This window comes from Emydura macquarii, unplaced genomic scaffold (assembly GCF_026122565.2).
Source record: "Emydura macquarii macquarii isolate MOO-44397 ecotype Brisbane River unplaced genomic scaffold, CSIRO-AGI_Emac_v2 contig_1284, whole genome shotgun sequence".
NCBI lineage: Eukaryota > Metazoa > Chordata > Testudines > Chelidae > Emydura > Emydura macquarii.
The window spans coordinates 1-20,463 of record NW_027131421.1 but is presented as its reverse complement, the minus strand read 5'-3'; the positions used below and the strand labels follow the sequence as shown (position 1 = coordinate 20,463).

The following is a 20,463-nucleotide window of genomic DNA, read 5'->3' as shown; positions in this document are numbered from 1 at the left end:
GTCACATGTGGTGGCTAGGAGCCCTTTGCGTTAGTCACAGCAGCAGAGCCAGGCTGCGCCACCTCTCCCATCTGCAGGGGCGGGGACCCTCCCTCGGTCCCGCTCACCCCAGATCTGGGTGCAGGCCGGCAAATACCCCGAGTGGAGCAGCTCAGCCTCTGCCAGCCCTGCTGAGCCCCACCCTCTGCTCAGCTCCACCACGTCCTTCTCCAGGCGACGCCGGTTCTCATCTCACTGCTCCCCGCGCTCTCCCCTTAGACCCACTGCTCCAGCACCACTTACTGCCAGACACTCGTCCGCCCGCAGGGAGCCTCTACCGTCCTCTGCTACCACGTGTGACCCCATCCACGTGGTACTTCCCTTCCCCCCCCACAGGCCCCATCAACACAAACTGGTCCCTGCAGCCCGGCCAGTGTAACCAGTGCGGTACAACACGCCATGTGTGGTGCGGTTAAACACGGCTCGTCTCATACACCAGGGGAACACACCGCCCTGGATTAGCAGCTTTCCAGCCATTCAACTCTGTGCAGGCCAGGGGTGGTACAGACTTCATTTCGCTACCCCAGTAGAAGAGTCACCCCCACCCCACAAACAGTTACGCTGGTGCAAAACTTGGGTGGCTCAGGCCTGAGGGGGGGAAGGGTTACATACCCCATGTGCGAGTGTCTGTACGTAACCCCCAGAAACACAGACACTCCACACAGCCGGAGTTACTGGGGTCGGAGAAATGACCGGTAACAGGAAGGAAAACCCCTCAGAACAGAGCCCGGCCCACACACCCTCCCCGGGAGCCTGTCAGCTCCAGCAAGGCAAGGCCCCAGCTGCCCTCTGAAGAATTCATTCTCCCCCGCTGGCTGCAGGCCGCTACCCCTGAGCAGGGCTGTGTCGACCCCCTACCCCTAGGGCCAGCCCCCCATGTTTCCCACCAGCCCCTGTCGATCTGTGCCGCTGCTGCCTAGTCCCACCCCAACACCCGTTATTCACCCCCAAGCACTTCTGACCACCACAAACCCAACATACACATGTGCCGCCCCCTTCCTGCCGGGCCCCTCTGTTCCCCAGCCCTACGATACACCCCATTCCCCGACCCGCCAGACACAAGCCTGCAAACGGGGTAAGGAGAGATTAAAAACCCAACACCGACATTTATTGTGTCCCCATGACAGTTACAAGAGATTTACAAGCTCTGTTAATATCACTATTTAAAATGCTTTTAAAAATCTTAAGCAAAAAAAATTACATCCGTCACACGCAAAAATCAACCATTGGGGAGCAGAACTGGTGCTTTGTCTACACACAAATTAGCACCAGTTCAGTCAGCGGACACTGGTTCTGGTAGAAGAAGTGGCCTTTTTTGATGTCGCTGAAGTCACTTGGGAATCAGTTTGAATCAAAACAAGCCACGTCTTACCCCAGAATAAAGTGTCCACACAGAGATTTACCTGAGCACTTTAAACGCACCTTTAGTTACACCCGTGCAAATCACACTATGGCAAGGCACTGGAGTGCCCAGTGACCTGACAGCAGAACAGAGACATCAGGTTAATACCTCAATTAGTGCAGAACTAGAAAGCTGGCTCTAAGTTACAATCAGCGACACACACTGATCTGTTTGCTTTACCAGCGCCTACCAGCAATGCATCCCAGCCAATGGTACATTTTTCTATTCAAACAAGACCCGCAGCGCTGTAAGTTAATGTTTGCAAAACCAAGGTAATTATACAGAAATCAAGCGATCAGCGACCCCGGAGAACCCAGCCCTGCAGCCCAGGCGCCTGCAATGGGGAAGTGGAAGCTGCAGTTGCTGTCTCAGAGCCGGCGTTTCATCGGGTACAATCACGGCAAAGGGCTGTGAGCAGAGAGCGGAAGGCGCTGACGAGCTGTGGCATTGCCAGGAGCCTGATCTGCTCCGGTCTCTCTCCTGGCGTCTGGCTGCGCAGGGGCCGATCGGCTCCGTTACGCTGCAGAAACGAGACAGGGAGAGTCAGAGCCGGGGGTCAGGGTGAGCAGAGTCAGCAATGCCAGCTCCGCGGCTGGGCGCTCGGTGTCACGCTCTGACCGGGGCTACAGCCTGCGCCGAGGGGGGTGAAGCTGTGCAGTGTGTCCCCAGCTACGGCAATCCCTGGCCCCTGCCGCTAGTGCAGAACAGTGACAGCCCAGATCCGTTCTCTGGCAGAGTCACCGAGACACAATGGGCCCCCCCAGCACCTGCTGCCTGGAGCCCTCCCTGCAGAGGGGAGATGCAGCCCCCACACTCAGCACCCCGACTGCAGTGAGATCAGGGGCAGGCTCCCCACAGCTGGCTGCTCAGAGGGCAGGGCCTGGGGACCGAGGGGCAGGGGTCTCCCCCTAGAGGCCTCACTGAGTCCCCCAGCTGGTTCCCCTCACTTACCCTTGACACAAGTGTCAGATCCCTGGTTGCTTCCTGGGAGGGTGGAAGGAGAAGGGGGTGTTAGTGTCTCCGGCACACACCGGGTCCGGGTCCCCTGCCCGGCCCCTCGTGTCAGCGTTTACCCCACGGCAGGGTGGGTGTGATGTGCTGCACCAGCCGGGCGAGCCAGGGGGAACCAGGTGTGGGGCTGGGAACTGCAGCCCAGGGCAAATTTACCTGGCATCGCCCCCCCTCAATAAGGACTGGGACGTGCTGGGGTGAGATTTTCAGAAGCACCTCGGTGACTCAGGAGCCAAAACCCCATTGAAATCAGTGGGGCTGGGACGCCTACATCACCCCAATCGGTGCACGACACGTCCCAGCACCCCACACCCAACTCCCGGCCACAGCAGGAGGCGGCAGGGCTAGACACAGGCCAGACACCGCCAGGGCCGAGTCTGCAGTGGGGCTGGGGTGCATATGGCTGCAAACCCCCCCGCTGGCACAGCTGCGCGCGCGTGCGCGCGCACACGCACACACACACACACCCCCCCCCCCGCTACTGACTTCACAGGCTGCCGACGACGGCAGGTTCAGAATTTCAAAGCAGCCGAAGGGAGTTGGGTGCTAGAACTCCCCAGACTCCCAATAACTCCCCTAGGTTCCTTTCAACTCAGTCTAGTGAGGGCTCATCTACAAGGGGAAATCGACCAGCCTAGCGATGGGTGATAATTCAGCTCTGCCCGTCAATTTCCCCATGTAGAGAAGCCTCCAGTGTCACCAAAACAGCAGAGCTCCCCCCCCCAAAAAGAGGGGCTCCTGGGCTGCGTTAACAGCCCCATGTCTCAGGGCAGCCGCCCGTCCCCTGGGCTAGCATCACCGCACGTCACCTACCGGAGCTGGCAGAGCCGTCGTGAGCTGTGTGGGGAGAAGGAAGCCGGGTCAGTGTCTCGCAGAACGCAGGTCCCCGTCCTCCCCTGCCCCACACTCGTGACACACGGAGACGCCCCAGTAACGGAGCCGGATGTCGGTGTTCTGCCGTTGTGCCGGGTACCCAGCGATGGGTGACCTACATGGAGCAGCTGGGCCCGGACGGGTACAGCCAGGGCGTGTCACTGCCCAGGACGGGCGCTAGCCGGACCCACCGCTGCAGCTCCCCAGCCTCCGAGCGGCCGTGGGGGGGCTGCCTGGTACAGGGTCACCCAGGGTCACCCAGCGACCGGCACGGGGGGGGGGGCTCAGCACTCACCTGCAGCCGCTTTGTAGCCGCTTTTCTTCTTCCCTGCAGAGAGAAGCAGATTGCCATGAGCTGGCTGCTCCGGGCAGGACCTGGCTGCGATCTGAGCCCGTGGCCCAGAAACGAGGTGCCCGGCCCACCCCAGGGCAGGATGACAGGCTCTGCAGGGACCATTTCCCTACCTGGGTCTGGCTGCTGAGCCTGGCTCCCCCTCTGTGCACCACGACCTGGCTCAGGGTCCTGGCACCAACTCAGATTTGGTGCTGCCACCCCACGTGCCAGGTCACAGCACCCCTCACAATGGCCACAGCTCGGGGCCCAGAGCAAACTGCCCCTCTGCCCCCAGGCGGCCCTGGCCAGCAGCAGAGCAGGGCAGTCACACAGCCCTGACGCAGGGTCTGTACCGCGGCTTCCCCTGGGCTGCGTGCAGGGCCCAGCCAGCGTCTCCTGGCCCAGGCCCTACAGTGACGGGCACTGCACCACGGCCCAGCACAGACGGCGCCAGCCCCCCCGGCACTTACTGAGGCAGAGAACAGCTCCCGCGATGACAGCCACCAGCACGAGAACCCCGAGAACGATCCCCACGATCAGCGTCACGCTGGACTTGGGCGCTGGAACGGGAAAGGGCCAGTGAGCAGGGGACACACCGAACCCTCCTTCACTGTTACACGGGTCAGTCACCCCGATCCCCATCAGTGTCCTGTGTGCCCCCGAAATCCCCTCCCCGCATCCCAGGGGTCAGTCACCGCTCTACCCATCAATGCCCATAACACCCCCCTTCCCTGAAACCCTCTCCCCCTATCCCAGGGCCCGTCCCCTCACCCCAGGGCACTCTCAGATCCTCCATCAGGCTGGGGTGCTCCACGCAGCAGGTATAATCCGTCTCTTTGCTGGGGTCGATGTCTATGGTCGCCCCGGTCTGGTAGGTCCCGTCCCCGCTGGGAACCACTCCCCAACGCTTCATCTCCTGGGGCACGGCCACCCCCTTCTTCAGCCACACGACGGCGACGCTGCGCGGGTAGAAGCCGTGCACCTGGCAGGAGAGGGTGGTGAGCCCGTCCCGGCTCAGCCGGTCGCTCACCTGCACCCGCGGTTGCTCTGGGGGGAGGAGACATGGAGTTAGCGGGAACCCCTGAGCCGGATCCACTGGGGCAGCAGCCGAGGGGGCTGGAATCCCCCGTGGGAGGCTCCGGCTCTGCCCCCTGCACAGGGAGACCCAGCAGCTGAGCCCCCCCCACCTCTCTCAGCCCCGTGCCCACGTCTGCTCTGCCGTCCAGCCGGAGCAGGCAGCGCCCGGGCCATGGAGCGCGGGGACAACCCGGCCCTGCCCTGGGCAGAGGGATGGGACCCGCTGCAGCCGCGCTCTCACGTCTGACTCTGACACGGGCCGGCCCAGCACCCCGAGGGCTCTGCTCGGTGGGGGGGTCTGAACAGGGCGGGTGGGACAGGAGATGAACAGTGGCTCCTGCAGCAACGCTGGGGCCTCGCCCGATGGGGGACAAACACCCCGGCACAGACAGCGCTCAGCATGCCAGGGGGGGGGGGGTATCTACAGTGAGGATACACCCCTCAGTGACCCCTGGGCCGGATGTGCCCCTCCCGCACCTATTGTCCGCAGCGTCTCCTGCCTGTAAAATAGGAAATTCTCTTTGTTTGCAGAGGGACAGAGAGTGAATGAGCCAGAGACACATTCCCCCCCATGGCCCCACCCAGCAGGAGACGGGGGGAGGCAGGAGAGATTCCACTGGGGAAGACACACAGTGATGAGAGGATCACACGGACAGTCTGGCCCTGTGCCGGGCAGGGTGTGTCTGGCTCCCTTTCCTCTCCCTGACAGGGGCTGAGGCATGGGGGGAGAGGGGGGGGAAGGGGCGAGGGGTGGGGGAGAAGATGAAGCTCCCCACTCTGCTCAGTGACACTTTTAGGAGGGGATTGGGGGTGGAGGGGGGAGGTCCCAGCTGACCTTTCCTCTGCAGAGCGTCCTTCCCATACTCCAGGTATTTTTTCAGCCAGTCAATGCAGATCTCCTCCAGGTAGTTCTTATCCTGCTGAAGATTGTCCTTCTCAGCCTCCCATTTCCTCTTGGTGACTTGCGCACCAGCATCTGCTGCTGTCCATGTCAGGGTGTCCTTGTCGAAGCTAACGAAGTCTCTCCCGTCATAGGCATATTGGTGAAAAGCCCCAGTGGTGCCGTCACCCCGGAGATCGCAGCCGTACATGAGCTGCAAGGTGTGAAAGCCTGAAACACACACACAGCCAGAGGCCCCAGGGCTGGGTCAGGGCTGCAGCCAGGCAGCAGATCCAGCCTGTCCCTTGGAACATCCCCTCCTCCCATGGCACGGGGCCTGCGCCCAGGTGGGTCCCTTCCCGCATTGTGTGGGGTCCTGTGCTGACCCCCTGCCTGTGCCAGGCTGGGCACCCCCCAGTCCCTGCCTCCCACCTCGTCCTCCAACCCCTCAGCTCCCCAGGACCGGCTACTGAGCTCCCCACCCCCACCCTGGCCCCGAGCGCAGGGCACCAGCGGGCGGGCGGGTGATAAAGGCAGCAGCAGGACCCCTTGTAACCGGCAGCTGCACCGGGGGGGCAGCCCATGCTCCCCAGGAATGGGATGGGCTGCAGAACACCCCTATAGTCCCAGGGCAAAGGAAGGGGAGGGGGCACCCGAGGGTCCCTGACTCCTGGGACGTTGGGTGGGGGGGGTTTAAGCTCCCCATGATCTAGGGGTGACAGGAGTATTTCAAGACAGCCACGGCCCCACCAGGGCCGATCACGCTGTTCCCACCAGGGGGCAGGCAGCAGCCACAGAAGATGGCACTCAGTCATGGACCACGGCCCCTTGGCTAAGATGGCCCCTACCGCGGGGCAGGCAGCAGACACAACCCACGCGGGATCCACACACCCTGGTAGTCACACACCCCCCAGCTGGGATACGCAGACATCCCGTGTACACACAAGGACCTACAGTCCCAGTGTCGAGTGACTCTGGGTGCCCCGTTTTTGGGTCCCTACTTGGGACCTGTCTGATGTTCAGCACATGACGCCCCCACCCTGTGACAGCCAGGCCCCTGGAAGGGGTCTCAGGTCCGGTCCCCCCCAGTCACTCCTCCCTTTAGGCCGTTCAGGCCAAGCCATTACATGTGGCTTGGCGTGTCTGACAGCTGCACCATCTGTGTCCCTGGCAGCAGCCTCGGCCCCCCCGCAGGGCAGCCTGGGCACCCCCCGGCTTAGCTTCACATCTACATAGCAAAGCCTGAGCCCCGGCACTGAGGGGAGGCTGCCGTGTTACGTGGTCCCCGCACGTGAGGCATTTCACAGCACAGACAGGAGCTCTGACAAAACACTGCTGGGCCCGGCAGCAGGAGACGGGATAGATGAGCTGGAACGAGCCCCTCTCCCCCAGCCCCCCATCTCCTTACTCTGGGGGGCACCTCTCCAAACCAAGGCGCAGAATTGACTACGGACCACCTGGGAGGGTTTGAGCCACTGAATTTGGTGGGAGAGAGTGGGGGGGCCGGGGAACAAGCCTAGGAAGATTCGGCGTGAGAACAAAGCAAGAGCTAAGAAGCTGCACAGAGCGGAGCAGCTGGGCCAGAGGCGCCAGGTGCAGGGGTGCACCAGGCAGGTGAGAACCAGGAGCTGCATGGAGGAGAGCCAGCTGCCGCCCCGGGGCTTGCAGGAGACTTACAGCACAGCCTGGAGCCGACAGGACAGCGAGACCCACCAGCCTGAGCTCCCCAGGTGCTAGCATCGGTGTGCACGGCTGGCTGGACTGAGCCAGAGAGGTGGGGGCTGCACTGGTGTGGGGCAGACAGGCGGTGTGTCTAGCCAGTCATGGGGGGCTCTGTGCTGTAGCAGGGACACTGGAGCCTGTGTAGCCCTTTCGACACCCTGACCTGGGTCTGCCCTGGCTTTGCCTGGGGTTAGGTAAAACTCTGGTGCTGTTGTTAACTGCTGCTTGTTCCTGGGGTGCTTAACCCCAAACACCAAGGAGGGAGGCTGCTGTTTGTCCGGAGGTGTGTGGCTGGGACCCTCTTCCACCCTGGGAATCTCCCACCTGACCCTATGGATCCTTCTGCTCCCCCCCCATCTCCTTTGGGGTCCCCCTTTCCCCTGGCCCAACTCCCCCAGTGTCCAGGCCATCTTCTCTGCTTTCCCCCACCCCTCCTTCCCCAGGGTCTCTTCTCAGCTGCCAGCTCCCCCCTGTCACTGCTCCCCCCTTTGATCTCTCCCAGCTGGGTCTCAGCTCCCCCCCCCCCCTCTAGCCCATCCCACCCGACTTGTCTCTGCTGCATCCCCACTCAACTCTCCCTTTCCAACACCCCCCATGATGTCACTCGTTCCCTCCCTGCCCCCAGGAGCCCCTCCCGGCCACAGCATCCACCCCACCTTCCTTCCCAGCTCTGGGCAGCCCCTCACCCCCTGTGCCCTCCTCCTAGCCTGCCCTACAACTCCTCTGTCCCAGCTGCATCCCCAGCTCCTCCCACCCCTCCTCCTGCACCAGCCCCCGGCTCTTCTGTCTTTGCCTCTTACCATGTCCCTGCTCCTCCACCCCTGCTCCAGCCCCATCTGTACCCTCTGCCCCCCGCCCAATTCCTTCTGCCTCACCCCAGCCTCTCTGCCTCAGCTGCCCTTGCCCCCAGCTCTCTCTGCTGCTCTGCCATCCTGGGCACTGCTCAGGGCCTCTCCCCTCCAGCACAGAGCTCAGACTGGGGGCAGGGGGGTAACTGGCAGGGAGAGGAGCCTCCTGCCCTGCACAGACTCAGCCCAGGCTCCTGGCACCTCCTGCTCCTTTGCCCATGGCGCACGCAGACTTGCAGACACACGCCTGGCTCAGCACACTGGGGGTGACACTCGCCGAGTGCAGCCTGCTAACAGCACCAGGCCCATGGGCGGGGCGCCAGGAGAGCCAGCACTGGCACAGGGAGCGTCCCCTCCACAGGTGGGTTGGTCTCTGAGCTACACCCAGCTGCAGGGGAGCTCAGCCGGTCTGTCTCCTGCGCCCAGCACTGGGCAGCCCCGTGGCTCTCCTGACACACACAGATCCAGCGTGCCATGGGGTTGGGTCTACAAACCCGCCCGGGGGTGAGACAATCCCATTAAGGCAGCAGGAGCCAGGTATCGAAACCCACCCCCACCAGGTCAGAAAGTCCCCCCACCCCAGTGCACCAGCCGGGCTGTGCCCAGCACGGGTCCACACCGGGGGATGTAGCGGTAAGCCACCTCTGCAGCTCCTCAGTCTGCCGGGTGCCGGCCGGGTCCTCGGAGCAGGGCAAAGCGGCTCTGACCACGCTGGCACTGCCCACGGAGCACCACAGCTGCCAGAGGCTGCAGCGTCCCAGCCACAGCCCTACCCCAGGGAGCAGCTCCCGTCCCTGTCCCATGGGAGTCCCAGGGAGTCTTCCCAGGCCCGGAAGCTGCCCCTGGACAGGTGATGTCCCTGCCCAGACAGTGATAAATGGGGCTCAGCGCACCCCAGGGCTGCTCTATGGTCGCCTCCCTCCCACAGTGATCCCCTGGGTGTCCTCCCGCCCCCTGACACCCGCACGCCCCTGCCCCAGCACCCCCGCAGCTGAGAGGTGTTTCCGGCTGGGAGGGGCAGAGGGAGCAGCACACACAGTTCTCACCGCAGGGCAGGGGGACCCGGTACAGCAGCCCTGCCCCACCTGTCCCCTATGAACCAGGGTCAGTCTGTGCTGCCTGCCCCTCTCCTCTCCCACCCCCCGCCTGGGAAAGGAGAGGCAAAGAGGGGCAGGCCTGGGGCTGGGGGCACAGAATTCATGGAGGAGGATGCTGGGTTTGGGGAGAAGTTGGAAGCTCAGCACCACCTGGCAGCCCCAGAGCCCTGCAGTGGGGCTAGAACCCCCCAGCTCTGGGCATAGGGACAAGTCGGCAGCACTGGGGCTGCCCCACACACTTGTGTGTGTGGGGCGGGGGGAATTAAAACTCAGGAACAACAGCCCCCAACCCAGTCTGATCTGAACATGATCTCACGCTGGTTTGGGCTGATCTCCTGCTATTGTGGGGTCTGACTCACGATCTGTGTCCATCCGAGGCTGGCCGGGCTAGGGGCAGGGGGAGAGGGGTGCAAGGCGGGGGGGCCTGAGCCCCAGATTTGCTTTGCAGCCGCTCTGCCCATGCGCAGGGTGTGGGTGAGTCAGGGTGGGCGTGGGGGGGTGGGTGAGCAGGGAGCTGGGGGGGCTGGCAGCCCTGCACCCCTTGCCCAGCCACGAGGCCAGAGGGGAGCACACAGGGGTCTGGCCCCAAAGCTCTCTCTCTCCCCAGCACTGCCCCCCCACGCTGGTCAGAGGGGGGCTGGTGGAAGACTGGTCGGGGTGATGATCCAGGCCCTGCTCTAGGACAGGGCACCCCGGGTTCAATCCCGGCTCGGCCAAGTCTCCGTGTGTGACCGTGGGTCAGGGCCCACGCGCGCCCAGCTGTGCACTGGGGATACCCGCCCTGCTCCACGGCGGTGAGGACACAGATCAGAGTGTGAGGGGCTGGGAGCTCCCCGGGAAAAGCCCTGCCTGGGAGCTGGGCATTGTTATTAATGGCACATGCCAGCGAGCCGGGCTGCACCGAGTGTCTGCACAGCTGTGAGCGGCACCCGCGGGGTGGGGGGAGACTGAGGATGGATTGGGGAATGGGGGGAGGTGGAGATGCAGGAGGGGAGTCGGGGGGTACCAGGAAATAAGGGGCCCAGACGAGGGGAAAGCCTGAGGCTACAGCAGAGGGAGCAGGAGGCGGAACGTGGGGCAGGGGTGTGTGGGGAGCACAGACGAGGGGAGACCCCCCCTTTCAGGGACACTAGGGTCCCTGTGGTGTCCCCTCACCCCTGCCAGGGGGGCTGGGGAAGGAACCTGCTGGGAGGCAGCTGCACGGGGGGGGGGAAGGACCCCCCAGGCAGGGGGCTGCTCTCTGCCCTGCGCACTCTGGCCACCCCCCCCCCAGCACTGCCTGGCTGTTTGCTCCCTCCTCTCCTGCTAGCCCCACCCTGGCACCCCCCAGGAGCCAAACCACAAACCAGAGCCAATAACCCTGGCACGGCCCTGCCCAGCACGGCAGGGGGGCGCTACCCTGCCCCATGGGCGGAGTTTGGGGGCAATGATTTATGATTTTAACCCCTGCCCTCTGTGCCACCCAGCCCTGCCCCCAGGCATCCCAGACTGAGTGGAGTATGGAGGGAGGGGCCCTGCCCCCAGGCGCTGGCCTGTGGGGGGCGCTGGCCAGGCCCTCCTCGTAGGAAGCGCCCCCCACTGACATCCCCCCGCACACCAACCCAGCCCCTCCACCTCCTGTGCTGGGCTCAAGGAGGCAGCTGGGAATGTATGTGTGTAGGTGGGGGGGGAAGGGTTCTTCTTCTGAGGCTCTGGCCAGCACCCCCCACTCAGGCCAGCACCATCACCCCCCTCGGTACCCCACTGCTGCCGCAACCACCAGCCTCACGGGGTGAGGGGGAGACAGCAGGAAATGGGGCCGCAAACCTGACCCTCCCTGCCCATGGGGCTCTGCCGCTGATGGGGGGGGGTCATGCTCCCTCCATGGGATGCCCTAACCTCCCTGCCCCTGCCCCCCACATTCAATATTCAAACGCTGCCTCTGCCTTTCCCCAGGGCTGCCTGGTGCCGGCGGCAGGGCCGGGCCCATCTGTGTCTGTGCAGCTCCCAGCACCCTGCCAGTCCCCCCCCCCAAGCCCCTGGCCCCACTCTATGGCCCTAACAGACATGAAGCATTTTTTAAAAGATGGGCAGGGGCAGGAGGCTGGGGAGGGGCAGGGAGGCGAGGCAGGGCAGTGAGAGGGGAGAGGGCTGAGTGGCAGCTGTCTCAGGGCTAGCCCAGAGTAGCAGATACGTGTGCAGCGGTGGTGCAGTGTGACCCGCATGTACAAATACTCTGATGGGGGATCCCCCCCGGAAGCCTTGGCCCCAGGAAGGCATAACCAACTATCCCCACATTACAAAACAGATTCCCACTGACTGGAAGTTTCCTCTGGGGGTTACGGGGGCTGCAGATCTGCCACTCCCCCCTGCAGCCCCAGCAGCACAGCCAGACCTGCCAGGCGCTGCTTAGGGGGCAGGCGGTGGGGTGGGGGGGAATTCCAACATGAAGCTGGCCTGGGGGGACAGCTTCCTGCACCCAGGACAACGGCCCCTGCGGGCCAAGCGTTGGGAACAAATCTCTGGGCACGGCGGCAATAAACGGGGAGTCCCTGCGGCAGAGGAACTGGGGGATGGACCCGCCCGGGCTGTTTATCCAACCAGCCAGAGACACGCTGCAGACACAGGGGTGGGGTTGTGGCCTGTGACTGCAAGAGGAAATGGCCAGGCTGGCAGGACACATTTTCCTCTTCATTTCCCCAGCTACGAGGCCACAGACCCGTAACCCAGGTTCCCACTGCAGAAGACCCTGGGAGGGGAGGGGGGTCGCACAGAAGCACAGCCGGGTGCTCAGCTCCTTCTCTGCCATGGCAGAGGTCAGCGCCGGCCCCTCCTAGGCAGGCAGTGTCGCTGGTGCTGAGCGTCCAGCTGTGCACGGGGAAGGTGTGAGCGGGGCAGGCAGATCTCACCCTGCAGGGCGCAGGATCCCTCGGCCCGGAGGCTGCTGCCACTCTGGGCGCGGGGCGCGGATGTGGGTGCTGGGCAGGCTGGGACGTGGAGGCTGCAGCATCTCAGCCAGCCTGGCCCAGCAGGTTTGAGGCTGTTTTCCTTCTGCTGGTGGCTGGCAGAGAACAGACCGAGCACTGCCCCGCACAGAGCCCGGGTGTGACGGACGCGGAGCTCGAGGGTCCATGAACACCCAGCCTGCGCCAGAGCCTCCCGGCTGAGACGGAGCTGGGCAAAGAGGGGGAGGTGCCATTACTGGGGCCCTGCGAAAACAGGGGCAGCTTCTAGGCTAGACCCAAGTCTCCGTTTGAAGAGCCCCCGATCACTGGGAACACACAGGACTGAGCCGTAAGGGAGAAGGCCCTGAACTCCCACCCCCCGGGGGAGGGGACACTCCCAGGAAGGGCACCTGACATGGTCCGGAGGGGCTCAAAGGGCCTGAGTCGGGCGTGAAGGTCCCACGGCGACACCCAGCGAGCGCTGGCAGGATGGAGCCAGGATGAAGCTGTGAGGAAACGTCCCCGTCACAGAGACCCTCTGCCTGCCCGGGGTGTGAAGCTGTGAGACCAGCCGCTTGACATGGCAACAGACTGAGCTGTGGGTCCGACCCCCGCAGGAACGCCCAGCTATGCGTAGAGGCGGTGCAGGAGACAGGCCCAGTTCCTGCAGCACAGCTTGGACGGCCCCGGGTTCCAGATCAGGGAGAACCTGTGGGAGGGGCCTGGACGGCGGCAGGGAGGAGATGCCGCTCTCAGCCAGCTGGCAGTGCGGGTGCCTGGCTCAGGGTGACAGCCGTCGCTGGGACAGCAGATCCTGCCCTACAGGGGACAAGGGGGCAGACCGAGCCACACTCCGATCCGGGAACCAGGCCTGCTCGGCCAGTACGACCCGCTAACGTTATCAGGCCCCTCCCTCCTCATCGCCCGCAGCTAGAACATGGGACGAGGGGCCCGGCTGCGTGTCCAAGTCCTGTCCTGCTGGCACAGGCCGTCCGGCCCCGGATCCCCTGACTACAGTTAACAGAGCTACCTCTGGGGAGCAAGGGCCAGGCGTGCAGGGGGCCAACTGGCCACCCCCGGGAGCCTATCACCCCCGGCCCCTGCGGTGTGTGAGCGAGGCAAACGGGTCTCGGTGACACCACAAATTCCCTCCCCAGGCACAGGAACACGTCTGGGCGCAGACGCCAGGCACTCGAGCCAGCGCAGCCCTGCATCGCCCCTCGCCCGCCAGGGTTCGCTTTCCTTGAACACCCCAAGCTCACATCCCTGGGGGCTTCGCTGCACCCAGGACAGCGGAGGGTCGGCTTCCTTCTGCGGGGACGATGCCTCGTCCAGCCCTGGTCGCAGACGCAGGCCCCTGCACTGGGGTCTGGCTGAGCGGGAGGGAGTTGCTCACCCATGGGGACGGGCCCCGAGTTCTCAGCTAGTCACCCTGAGCCCCACCCAGTTCACACTGCTTCTCCTGCCCTGCTCCGGGCCGGACTCCTCTCCAGGCGAGCTCCCTGCCCTCAGGCTGGCGCTGCACGCAGCACAATCCCGTCCAGCTCGGCCCTAGGCACCGAAGGGACCTGAGCCGAGCCACCATCGATGAGTCACGAGGCTCTGGGGAAGCCGGACTCTCCGGGTGCAATGCACAGACGGTGGATACGACTGGCGAGGTCTCGGAGCACTTGCACACGCTGCAGCGCGTCCACACACAGCAGACACCCCAGCCGTGACACCAGGGCGGCTGAGACGTCCCGCAGGCTGCCGGCCGAGCTGGGCAAAGCAGCGAATTCTCCATCTCTGAAGGAATATCCCCCGTCAGACTGTGTGTCGAGCTCTCCGCGGGGTGGGACCCAGTTTAGAAAGAACCCGAGGCCCCAGAGTCTGAATTGCCTGGGAGGTGGTTTGTGCCGCTCCCCCTCTGGCTGGGGGGTCACTGAGGATGGCCAGAGGTGACCCCTTCCTGTCCGAGGGCAGCGGCCAGGACAACGGACTGTGGCAGTTCCCGGGTGCTGCGGCGAGGTTGAAGGGCAATGAGCTGCACCGGACATGCTGGGACCCAGCGGTGACCCGGGGACACCTGCAGTGACGCTGACGGACGGGATGGGGGGCTGCGTCTGTCAGCTCTGCTGAGGACAGACGGGCCCTTGCTGATCACCGTCGGGTGGGACTTCAACGTCTGTCCTGAATCGGGGCTTCCTCAGCATCCCCCGGAGCTGTTTCCGGCCGAGCCCAGCCCTGGTGCAGGGACAGACGGGAGTTGGTGCCTTGTCCCCTCTCTGGGGCTGATTCTGTTCCCCAGCCTGCAGATGAGGGACCCCAACTGTGCCTCCCCCGCTCCTGAGGCCTGGACGCAGGGAGACAGGATCTGTGCGTGAGGATGGATCGGGCAGGCCCAGCACACGCTGGCTGGACAGTGCAGACCCCACGTGGGGCGGTGACGGGAGAACAAGGCTCCGCACGCCGGAGAAGCGACCATCTGTGCACGGCTCCCTCCGTCTGCTCCGGCAGCGAGTCACCCGGTGTCTGGGGGAGCAGTTGGCCTGTGTGTGGGTCACCCCCGGATCGGCTGCTCTGGCCCCAGCCCGTCTTCCCCTGCAGCCGCCAGGACGGTCTGACCTGCTGACGGGCTGGGCTGGAGGCCTGAGGGTGGCCTGGCTTGGAACAGGATTTATATCCCGCCTGCGGGCCCTGGCAGGAGCCGGGTGTCTTTGCTTTGTCTGAGGAGTCGCCACCGGCTCATCCGCCGACTGCCCAGAAACGTCCCCTCCTGAGCACCGGGACGATGCTACAGTACCATGGCCTGGCCAGCTGCCTGCCCGGGCACAGCTGCACCTGCCGACGGGTGACGCACGGCAGCCCTGGCTCCGGCTCTGCCACGGAAATCGCGCCGAGACGCCCCAAGAGTTTCCTGTATCAGAGTCACATAGGCCGTGTGTCCGTCCGTCTGGCCAGTCCTGCTGGGCAGAGCAGGGGACGCAGCGGGAGCTCTCAGGGACGCAGCGGCTGCCTCGCAGCATCTCCAGAGGGTCGTGTCCATCCCCCCACGTGTGGGGCACCAGGATTTCATCTCCCTGCTGAGCCGTTGCTGGGCCTTAGCTGGGGTCGGCGCCGCATCCGCTCAGGGCAGGGCTCGGAGGGAGGCTGGTGTGCGCTGCACGGCTGCTCCGCCGCCTGCTCCGGCTCAGCTCCTCCTCGCGCCGACAGGAACAGGGGGTTTGGTCGGGGACCCTCGGGCAGCGAGGCTGCTCTTGTGAGCTGGCCCCTCCTCTCCGTCTGTCTGTCCGTCGGTCCCACACGGGTCCTCGGTCCATCTCACCTGGAAGCCGCCCTCACACCTGGGTTGGCAGGATCCCCGCTGGAGTTTTCCTGCTCCCAGTCCGAGAGCTGTCCCTCTGCCCGGGGACGCGGGGGGGCCCTGCGCCTGCCACAGCTGGGTCTGTGCCACCTCCTTGCCAACCTGCGCCCCCCGGAGAATCAGCAGCTGCAGCCGGCTCTGAGCCGCACCCGGCTGAAGGGCTCCTGGGCCTGGGTTTCGCTCCCCGCAGCTGCTCTGCTTCCCTGGCCCTTGGGGAAGGGAATGGGCCTGGTGGCCGTAGGGACTGGTCCGGGTGCCCCGTGGCCGCTCACCATCAGATTGTGAGGGGGCAGGGACAGCTCTCGCTGGAGGGCTTGGGGATCCCCTAACAGAGGGGGGGTCCTGTTCCCTGCCTGTACCCCACTGTTTGCCCAGCACCAAGTCCCTCGCCTGCGTCTCCGCAGCAGGAGGCTCTGAGCCCGTCTGCCCAGCGCAGGTCACCCCGGGGGGAAGGTCGTACACCAGACGCAGTCCAGCCCGGCAGGGGTGGGAACGCCCAGGGCTGCCAGTGGGAGGGGGCCCTGGGAACACACAGCCTGCGGCAAACCCAGCCTGCGCTGGCAGCCGGGGAACCCCGGGGAGTCTGTGCTGCCAGCCCCTGACGTCTGCCCCCAGCCCTGGGCACGTCTGTGGGGGGGCACGTGGGACGAGCTGTCCAGCCTGCAGCTTTGCTGCTCCTGGCGCAGGAGAGGGGCTCCGTGTCAGTCCTGCCCCGGCCGGCTCTGCTGAGACGCACAGGGCGGCTGGTCACAGAACCCCAGAGATCCCCAGCCAGGCACCGAGGGGGGGCGGGGGGGTCAAGCAGCCCCCTCTTCTCCTCCACGCTGCACTCCACAAAGGTGAGTGGGGGGCACTGATGAGAGGTCGGGTCCCTGAGACCCAGCCCCTAACTCCCCCGTGTGCACGTGTGGGGCAGACCCAGCCAGGGAAGCAAACCCGGCTCGGCTCTGCTCTGCAGCAGGGGTCTGGGACCGCCCTGCAGCACCGGGGCAGAGCAGGGACCTGGCGGCTCCTCCGTGGCGCCCGGGCAGCGACTGGCGGGTCCGGCTCTGCCTGTGTCACTGCAGCCGCTGGGGCCGGTGCCGGCGCAGCCGGCAGGAAACCGTGTGTGCAAACCCCGCGCTGTGGGGCCGATCTCCCGAGCAAGCTGGGTCTGACGCGGGGGGTTCGGACGCTCGGTCGGTGACACTGATCTGCAGCCTTTCCTCACAGCTGCCGGGAGCCGCCCCGACAGGAACTGCAGCCCTGGGGGGCCTCTGCCCCACTTATACACCCAGCCCAGCCCCCCACAGCCACATACACCTTCCCACCCCACATGCACTGCTCCTGCCCCCCAGTTCCAGCCCAGTCCCTTCCCTGGGGCTCTCCCAGGGCCCCCCACGGCGCTGCCCTGTGTGTGTGTGTGTGGGGGGAGGGCAGAGAAAGCTGTGTGGGGGGAGGAGCCAGGACACCCCAGGGTGGGGGGGACCTTAAAGCTCAGTGCTGGGAGTGGGAGCTGCTCGGGGGGCAGGAGGGAGGAGGGTCTGAGTGGGGAGGCAGCACCCCCCATAGCGAGGGGCCTGGGACTGAAGAATGGGGGGCAGGAGGGAGTGCAGAGCCCCCCACCCCACACGTCAGCAGCGGGCTGTGAGGGCCGGCCCTGCAGCCCCATTGCTCAGAGGATGGGCAGACAGAGCCGGCCTCTCCCCCCAAGCCCTGACTGCTGTGGGGATGGGAGACGCGCTGATGACCTTTCCCCACGGCTGAAGCCACCTGCCTAGAGAGCTGGCAGGAACACCCCTCTGCGTCCTGCCCCACCTCTCCTCCCGCGGGGGGGGGGGGGGGGGCGGCGGGCCCGGTGCAGCTGCAGGGACCCAGCAGCCGGAGCCTGAGCCCTGGGGCCACCTGGGCACAGAGGAAAATCCAAGGGGCCTGACGGGTCATGGGGCCGCCTGCACCGCGGTCACTGGTGGGGCTGGAGCCCAGCTCTGCCCCCCGGGTTGCAGTCCTGCTCCCCAGCCCTGCGGCCCCCCGCTGCTAAACACACAGGGGCAGATCTGTGGGGGAGGAGGGAAGGGACACCGACAGCACCCACCTCCCTCAGCGCTGGGCATTGGGAGGGTCCTCAGCCCATGTGGGGGGGTCTGGGACACTCTGAGGGGAGACCCCCGCCCGGAGCCGGAGGGGGAGCAGGGGTGTGTGGGAGGGGGCAGGAGGGAACCGGGGAGTGTGGGGGGGGAAGAACAGGAGTAAGTAGGAGGCTGCTGCGTCACCAGCCCCAAGAGGGCAAACGGCCAGACTGTGTCTGTGTCAGGGCAAATCCTGCCCCCCGCAGACACTGCCCCCCAAGCCTCCCCCCATCTGAGCCCAGCAGGTGGGCTGGAGATGGGGGGTGTGGGGTGAAGCTCACTCCTGGGTTCTCTGCCCCCCCACTCCATTGGGGTCGCTCCCTGTCCCTGATGGCAGTAAGTGGGGGTGGGGCAGGCAGGAACTGCCTCTGATGCCCCCCACTGCTGCACCGGCCCCCCTCCCCCACACACAGCAGGGAGCTGGCAGGGGCTGAGCCGCCCCCTTGCTTGGGGGGTGGGGGGAGAAGCCGGGTCAGCAGTGGGTCCAGTGCTGAGACCCCCTGAGCCCCATCAACGTGCCCAGATACGATACAGCCCTGGGGCTGGGGGGACAGAGCTGGGGGGGGGTACATGGGGAGAGGTGGGGGGGCAGGACAGTAGCTGGTATTGGGGGGCAGAGGTAGGGAGTGAGAGAGGTGACAGGGGTGGGGGCCAAGCCCCGGGACTGCAGGGGGCGGGACATGGGGGGCAGGACAGAGGCGGGGGGAGCAGGGGGAGAAGCCCAGCCCCGGTGTGACCCCCCCCGCCGGGACATGTCAAGCCGGGCGGGCTGTGGGGCAGCGTGTGACCCGCGCACGTGGGGCTGCGAGGCCGGGCCCCCCCGCTCGGGGTGTGGGGAGCGGGACGGGGGGGCTGGGACCGGCCCGGCCGGAGGGGGGAGGGGCAGCGGGGGCCGGTCTGTGCCGGGCGGAGCAGCCGCGGTGATGGGGCCGGGCGCAGCCGGGGGGGTTCAGGGGGGCGGGATGGCGGGGGCGGGGCGCGAGTCGCTGCTTGGGGGGGCCACTAACGTCCGCGCTGAACCCGCCCCCCCGCACCCCCCTTCACCCCAGCCCCCCGCACTCACCCGCGCTCTGGTTGTAGCGCCCGCGCAGCGTGTTCAGGCTCGCGCGGAACTGGACTGCCAGTGCCCTGCAAGAGCTGCGTGTTCCGCTGCCAGTACTGCGGGTCCTCGATCCGCGCCGTCCACGGCGCGCGCGGCTCCTCCCTGCCCCGCGCGCTGTCGTAGTGTCCGTCAGCTGGTCGTCCACGGAGCCGACGAAGATGAAGTCGGGCAGCCCCGGGCCGGGCTCCGACACCCCCGTGTAGAAATTGCGCGCCGAGTGTGTGCCTGGCGGAAGGCAGGGGGGTCAGAGCGAACCGAACCGAACCGGCACCGACCGACCCGCCCGACCGGCCCGTGACTGCGGCGGGCTGCGCGCAGGGCGCTGGGCCCGGGAGCGGGCGGGCCCCACACAGCAGCCGGACGGGAGGCGATGGGGGAGGGGCCGGGAAGCGGGGGGGGAGGTGCGGAGGCTGGGCGGTGCGTAGGGAGGGGCAGGGGACGGGCCCAGGGCTGGAGGGGCGGGGCAGGGTTGGCAGCGGGGTGTGAAGAAGGAGCCCAGCAGGGGTGTGGGGAGCAGGGGCTGGTTATGGGGCAGCTCAGCACATCGCACCGGGAGGAGCCCCCCGCGGAGGGGGCAGGAGAACGGGCGGGGGGGGGGGGGGCAGGAGCTGAAGCTGGGGCTGCGGGGGGCGCGGGGGCCGTGCACACAATTTACCGTCACTGAGTCACACTGCACCTGCCCCCAGGACCCCTGTAGGGATCGAGGCCCCCGTTGTGCCAGGCGCTGCATGGGCCCTGCCCCACAGAGCTCACAGCCTGATGCCCCCTCCCTGCCCTCGGGTTCACCCCACAGATCCACAGGCAGGGTCACGGCCAAGGGGGGAGGGGCACAGATCCCAGACAAAGGGCCTGGGGTGCAGAGACTGACCCTTGGTCCCCTCCCCCTCCCCACACCTTATCTGGGCAAAGTCACCCACAAACACACATTCAGCTGCCACCATCCCTAGACCCACAACTCCCAAACCTGCCTCTGCCCCACACCTGTTTGCTCCTGCCCCAGCTGCAGTCTGGCCGGGCTCTGACATCTCCCTGGGGGTGTCCAGTCACCAGCTCAGGCTCAGTGTGGTTAAATCAGAGCTGCCCACCCTCCCCCAGACCTGCCTGCTGCCCCCCGACACCCCACCACCCCTGCCTGCCAGGCACACCCGGAACCGGCTGTCACCTTGCACACACACCGCGCTGGGCCCTCCAGCCAGACCCTGTCTGCACCTCGCTGCTTCTGTCTGCAGAGCAGCTCTGAGCCGGCCTGTCCCAGCCACCCCCACAGCTAAACCCGGCCAGGCTCTCCCCACCTCGTGTCTGGACCCACGGGACATCCTGCCCCGGCTGTGACACACGCAGCCTCACCCCGCTCAGACCAGTCACCGCGCGGCTCAGAGACCATCTCCAGCCCCTCAGTCTGAGCACAGCTCCCTTCGCTCGGTGCCAGCCCGGCTCCATCTGCTACCGCAGCAAACAGCAGCTGCCGCACGTCACTTCTGGGGCCCTTCCTGGCCTGTCCCCACCCGCCCCATCATCTCATCGTGTACCCAAACATCGCCTCTCACCCCCATCGGCCACAGCCCAGCCTTCATCACCCGCTTCTTACATTCACAAACAGCCCCTTCGCACTGTCTGCCGCGCTGCCCCCAGCTTGGGAGGAGCTACCACAAACACCCGCAAAACTACCTCATCCTCCTCCAAAATCCTCCACAACACGACAC

The 20,463-nt window shown here is 65.8% G+C and overlaps 1 protein-coding gene across 1 annotated transcript; it reads right to left on the bottom strand.

The window, feature by feature from the left end:
• Positions 1 to 1,115: 1,115 nt before the first annotated feature.
• Positions 1,116 to 18,768, bottom strand: LOC137154689 (major histocompatibility complex class I-related gene protein-like). The gene is made up of 8 exons (XM_067550440.1): positions 18,722 to 18,768; positions 5,572 to 5,847; positions 4,431 to 4,706; positions 4,130 to 4,219; positions 3,621 to 3,653; positions 3,266 to 3,289; positions 2,393 to 2,425; positions 1,116 to 1,961 (listed from the first exon to the last, which is right to left on the bottom strand). Exons 2-8 carry the CDS (start codon positions 5,825 to 5,827, stop codon positions 1,957 to 1,959), a joined length of 717 nt encoding a protein of 238 aa, XP_067406541.1. The 5' UTR covers positions 5,828 to 5,847; positions 18,722 to 18,768; the 3' UTR covers positions 1,116 to 1,956.
• Between the last annotated feature and the right edge of the window lie 1,695 nt (positions 18,769 to 20,463).

Coding starts and splice junctions, on each gene's coding strand:
- LOC137154689 (XM_067550440.1), bottom strand. CDS start 5,827: ATGTACGGCTGCGATCTCCGGGGTGACGGCACCACTGGGGCTTTTCAC. Junction 4,707..5,571: donor GGACGCTCTGCAGAGGAAAG/GTCAGCTGGGAC, acceptor TCCTCCCCCCAG/AGCAACCGCGGGTGCAGGTG. Junction 3,654..4,129: donor GGGAGCTGTTCTCTGCCTCA/GTAAGTGCCGGG, acceptor TTCTCTCTGCAG/GGAAGAAGAAAAGCGGCTAC.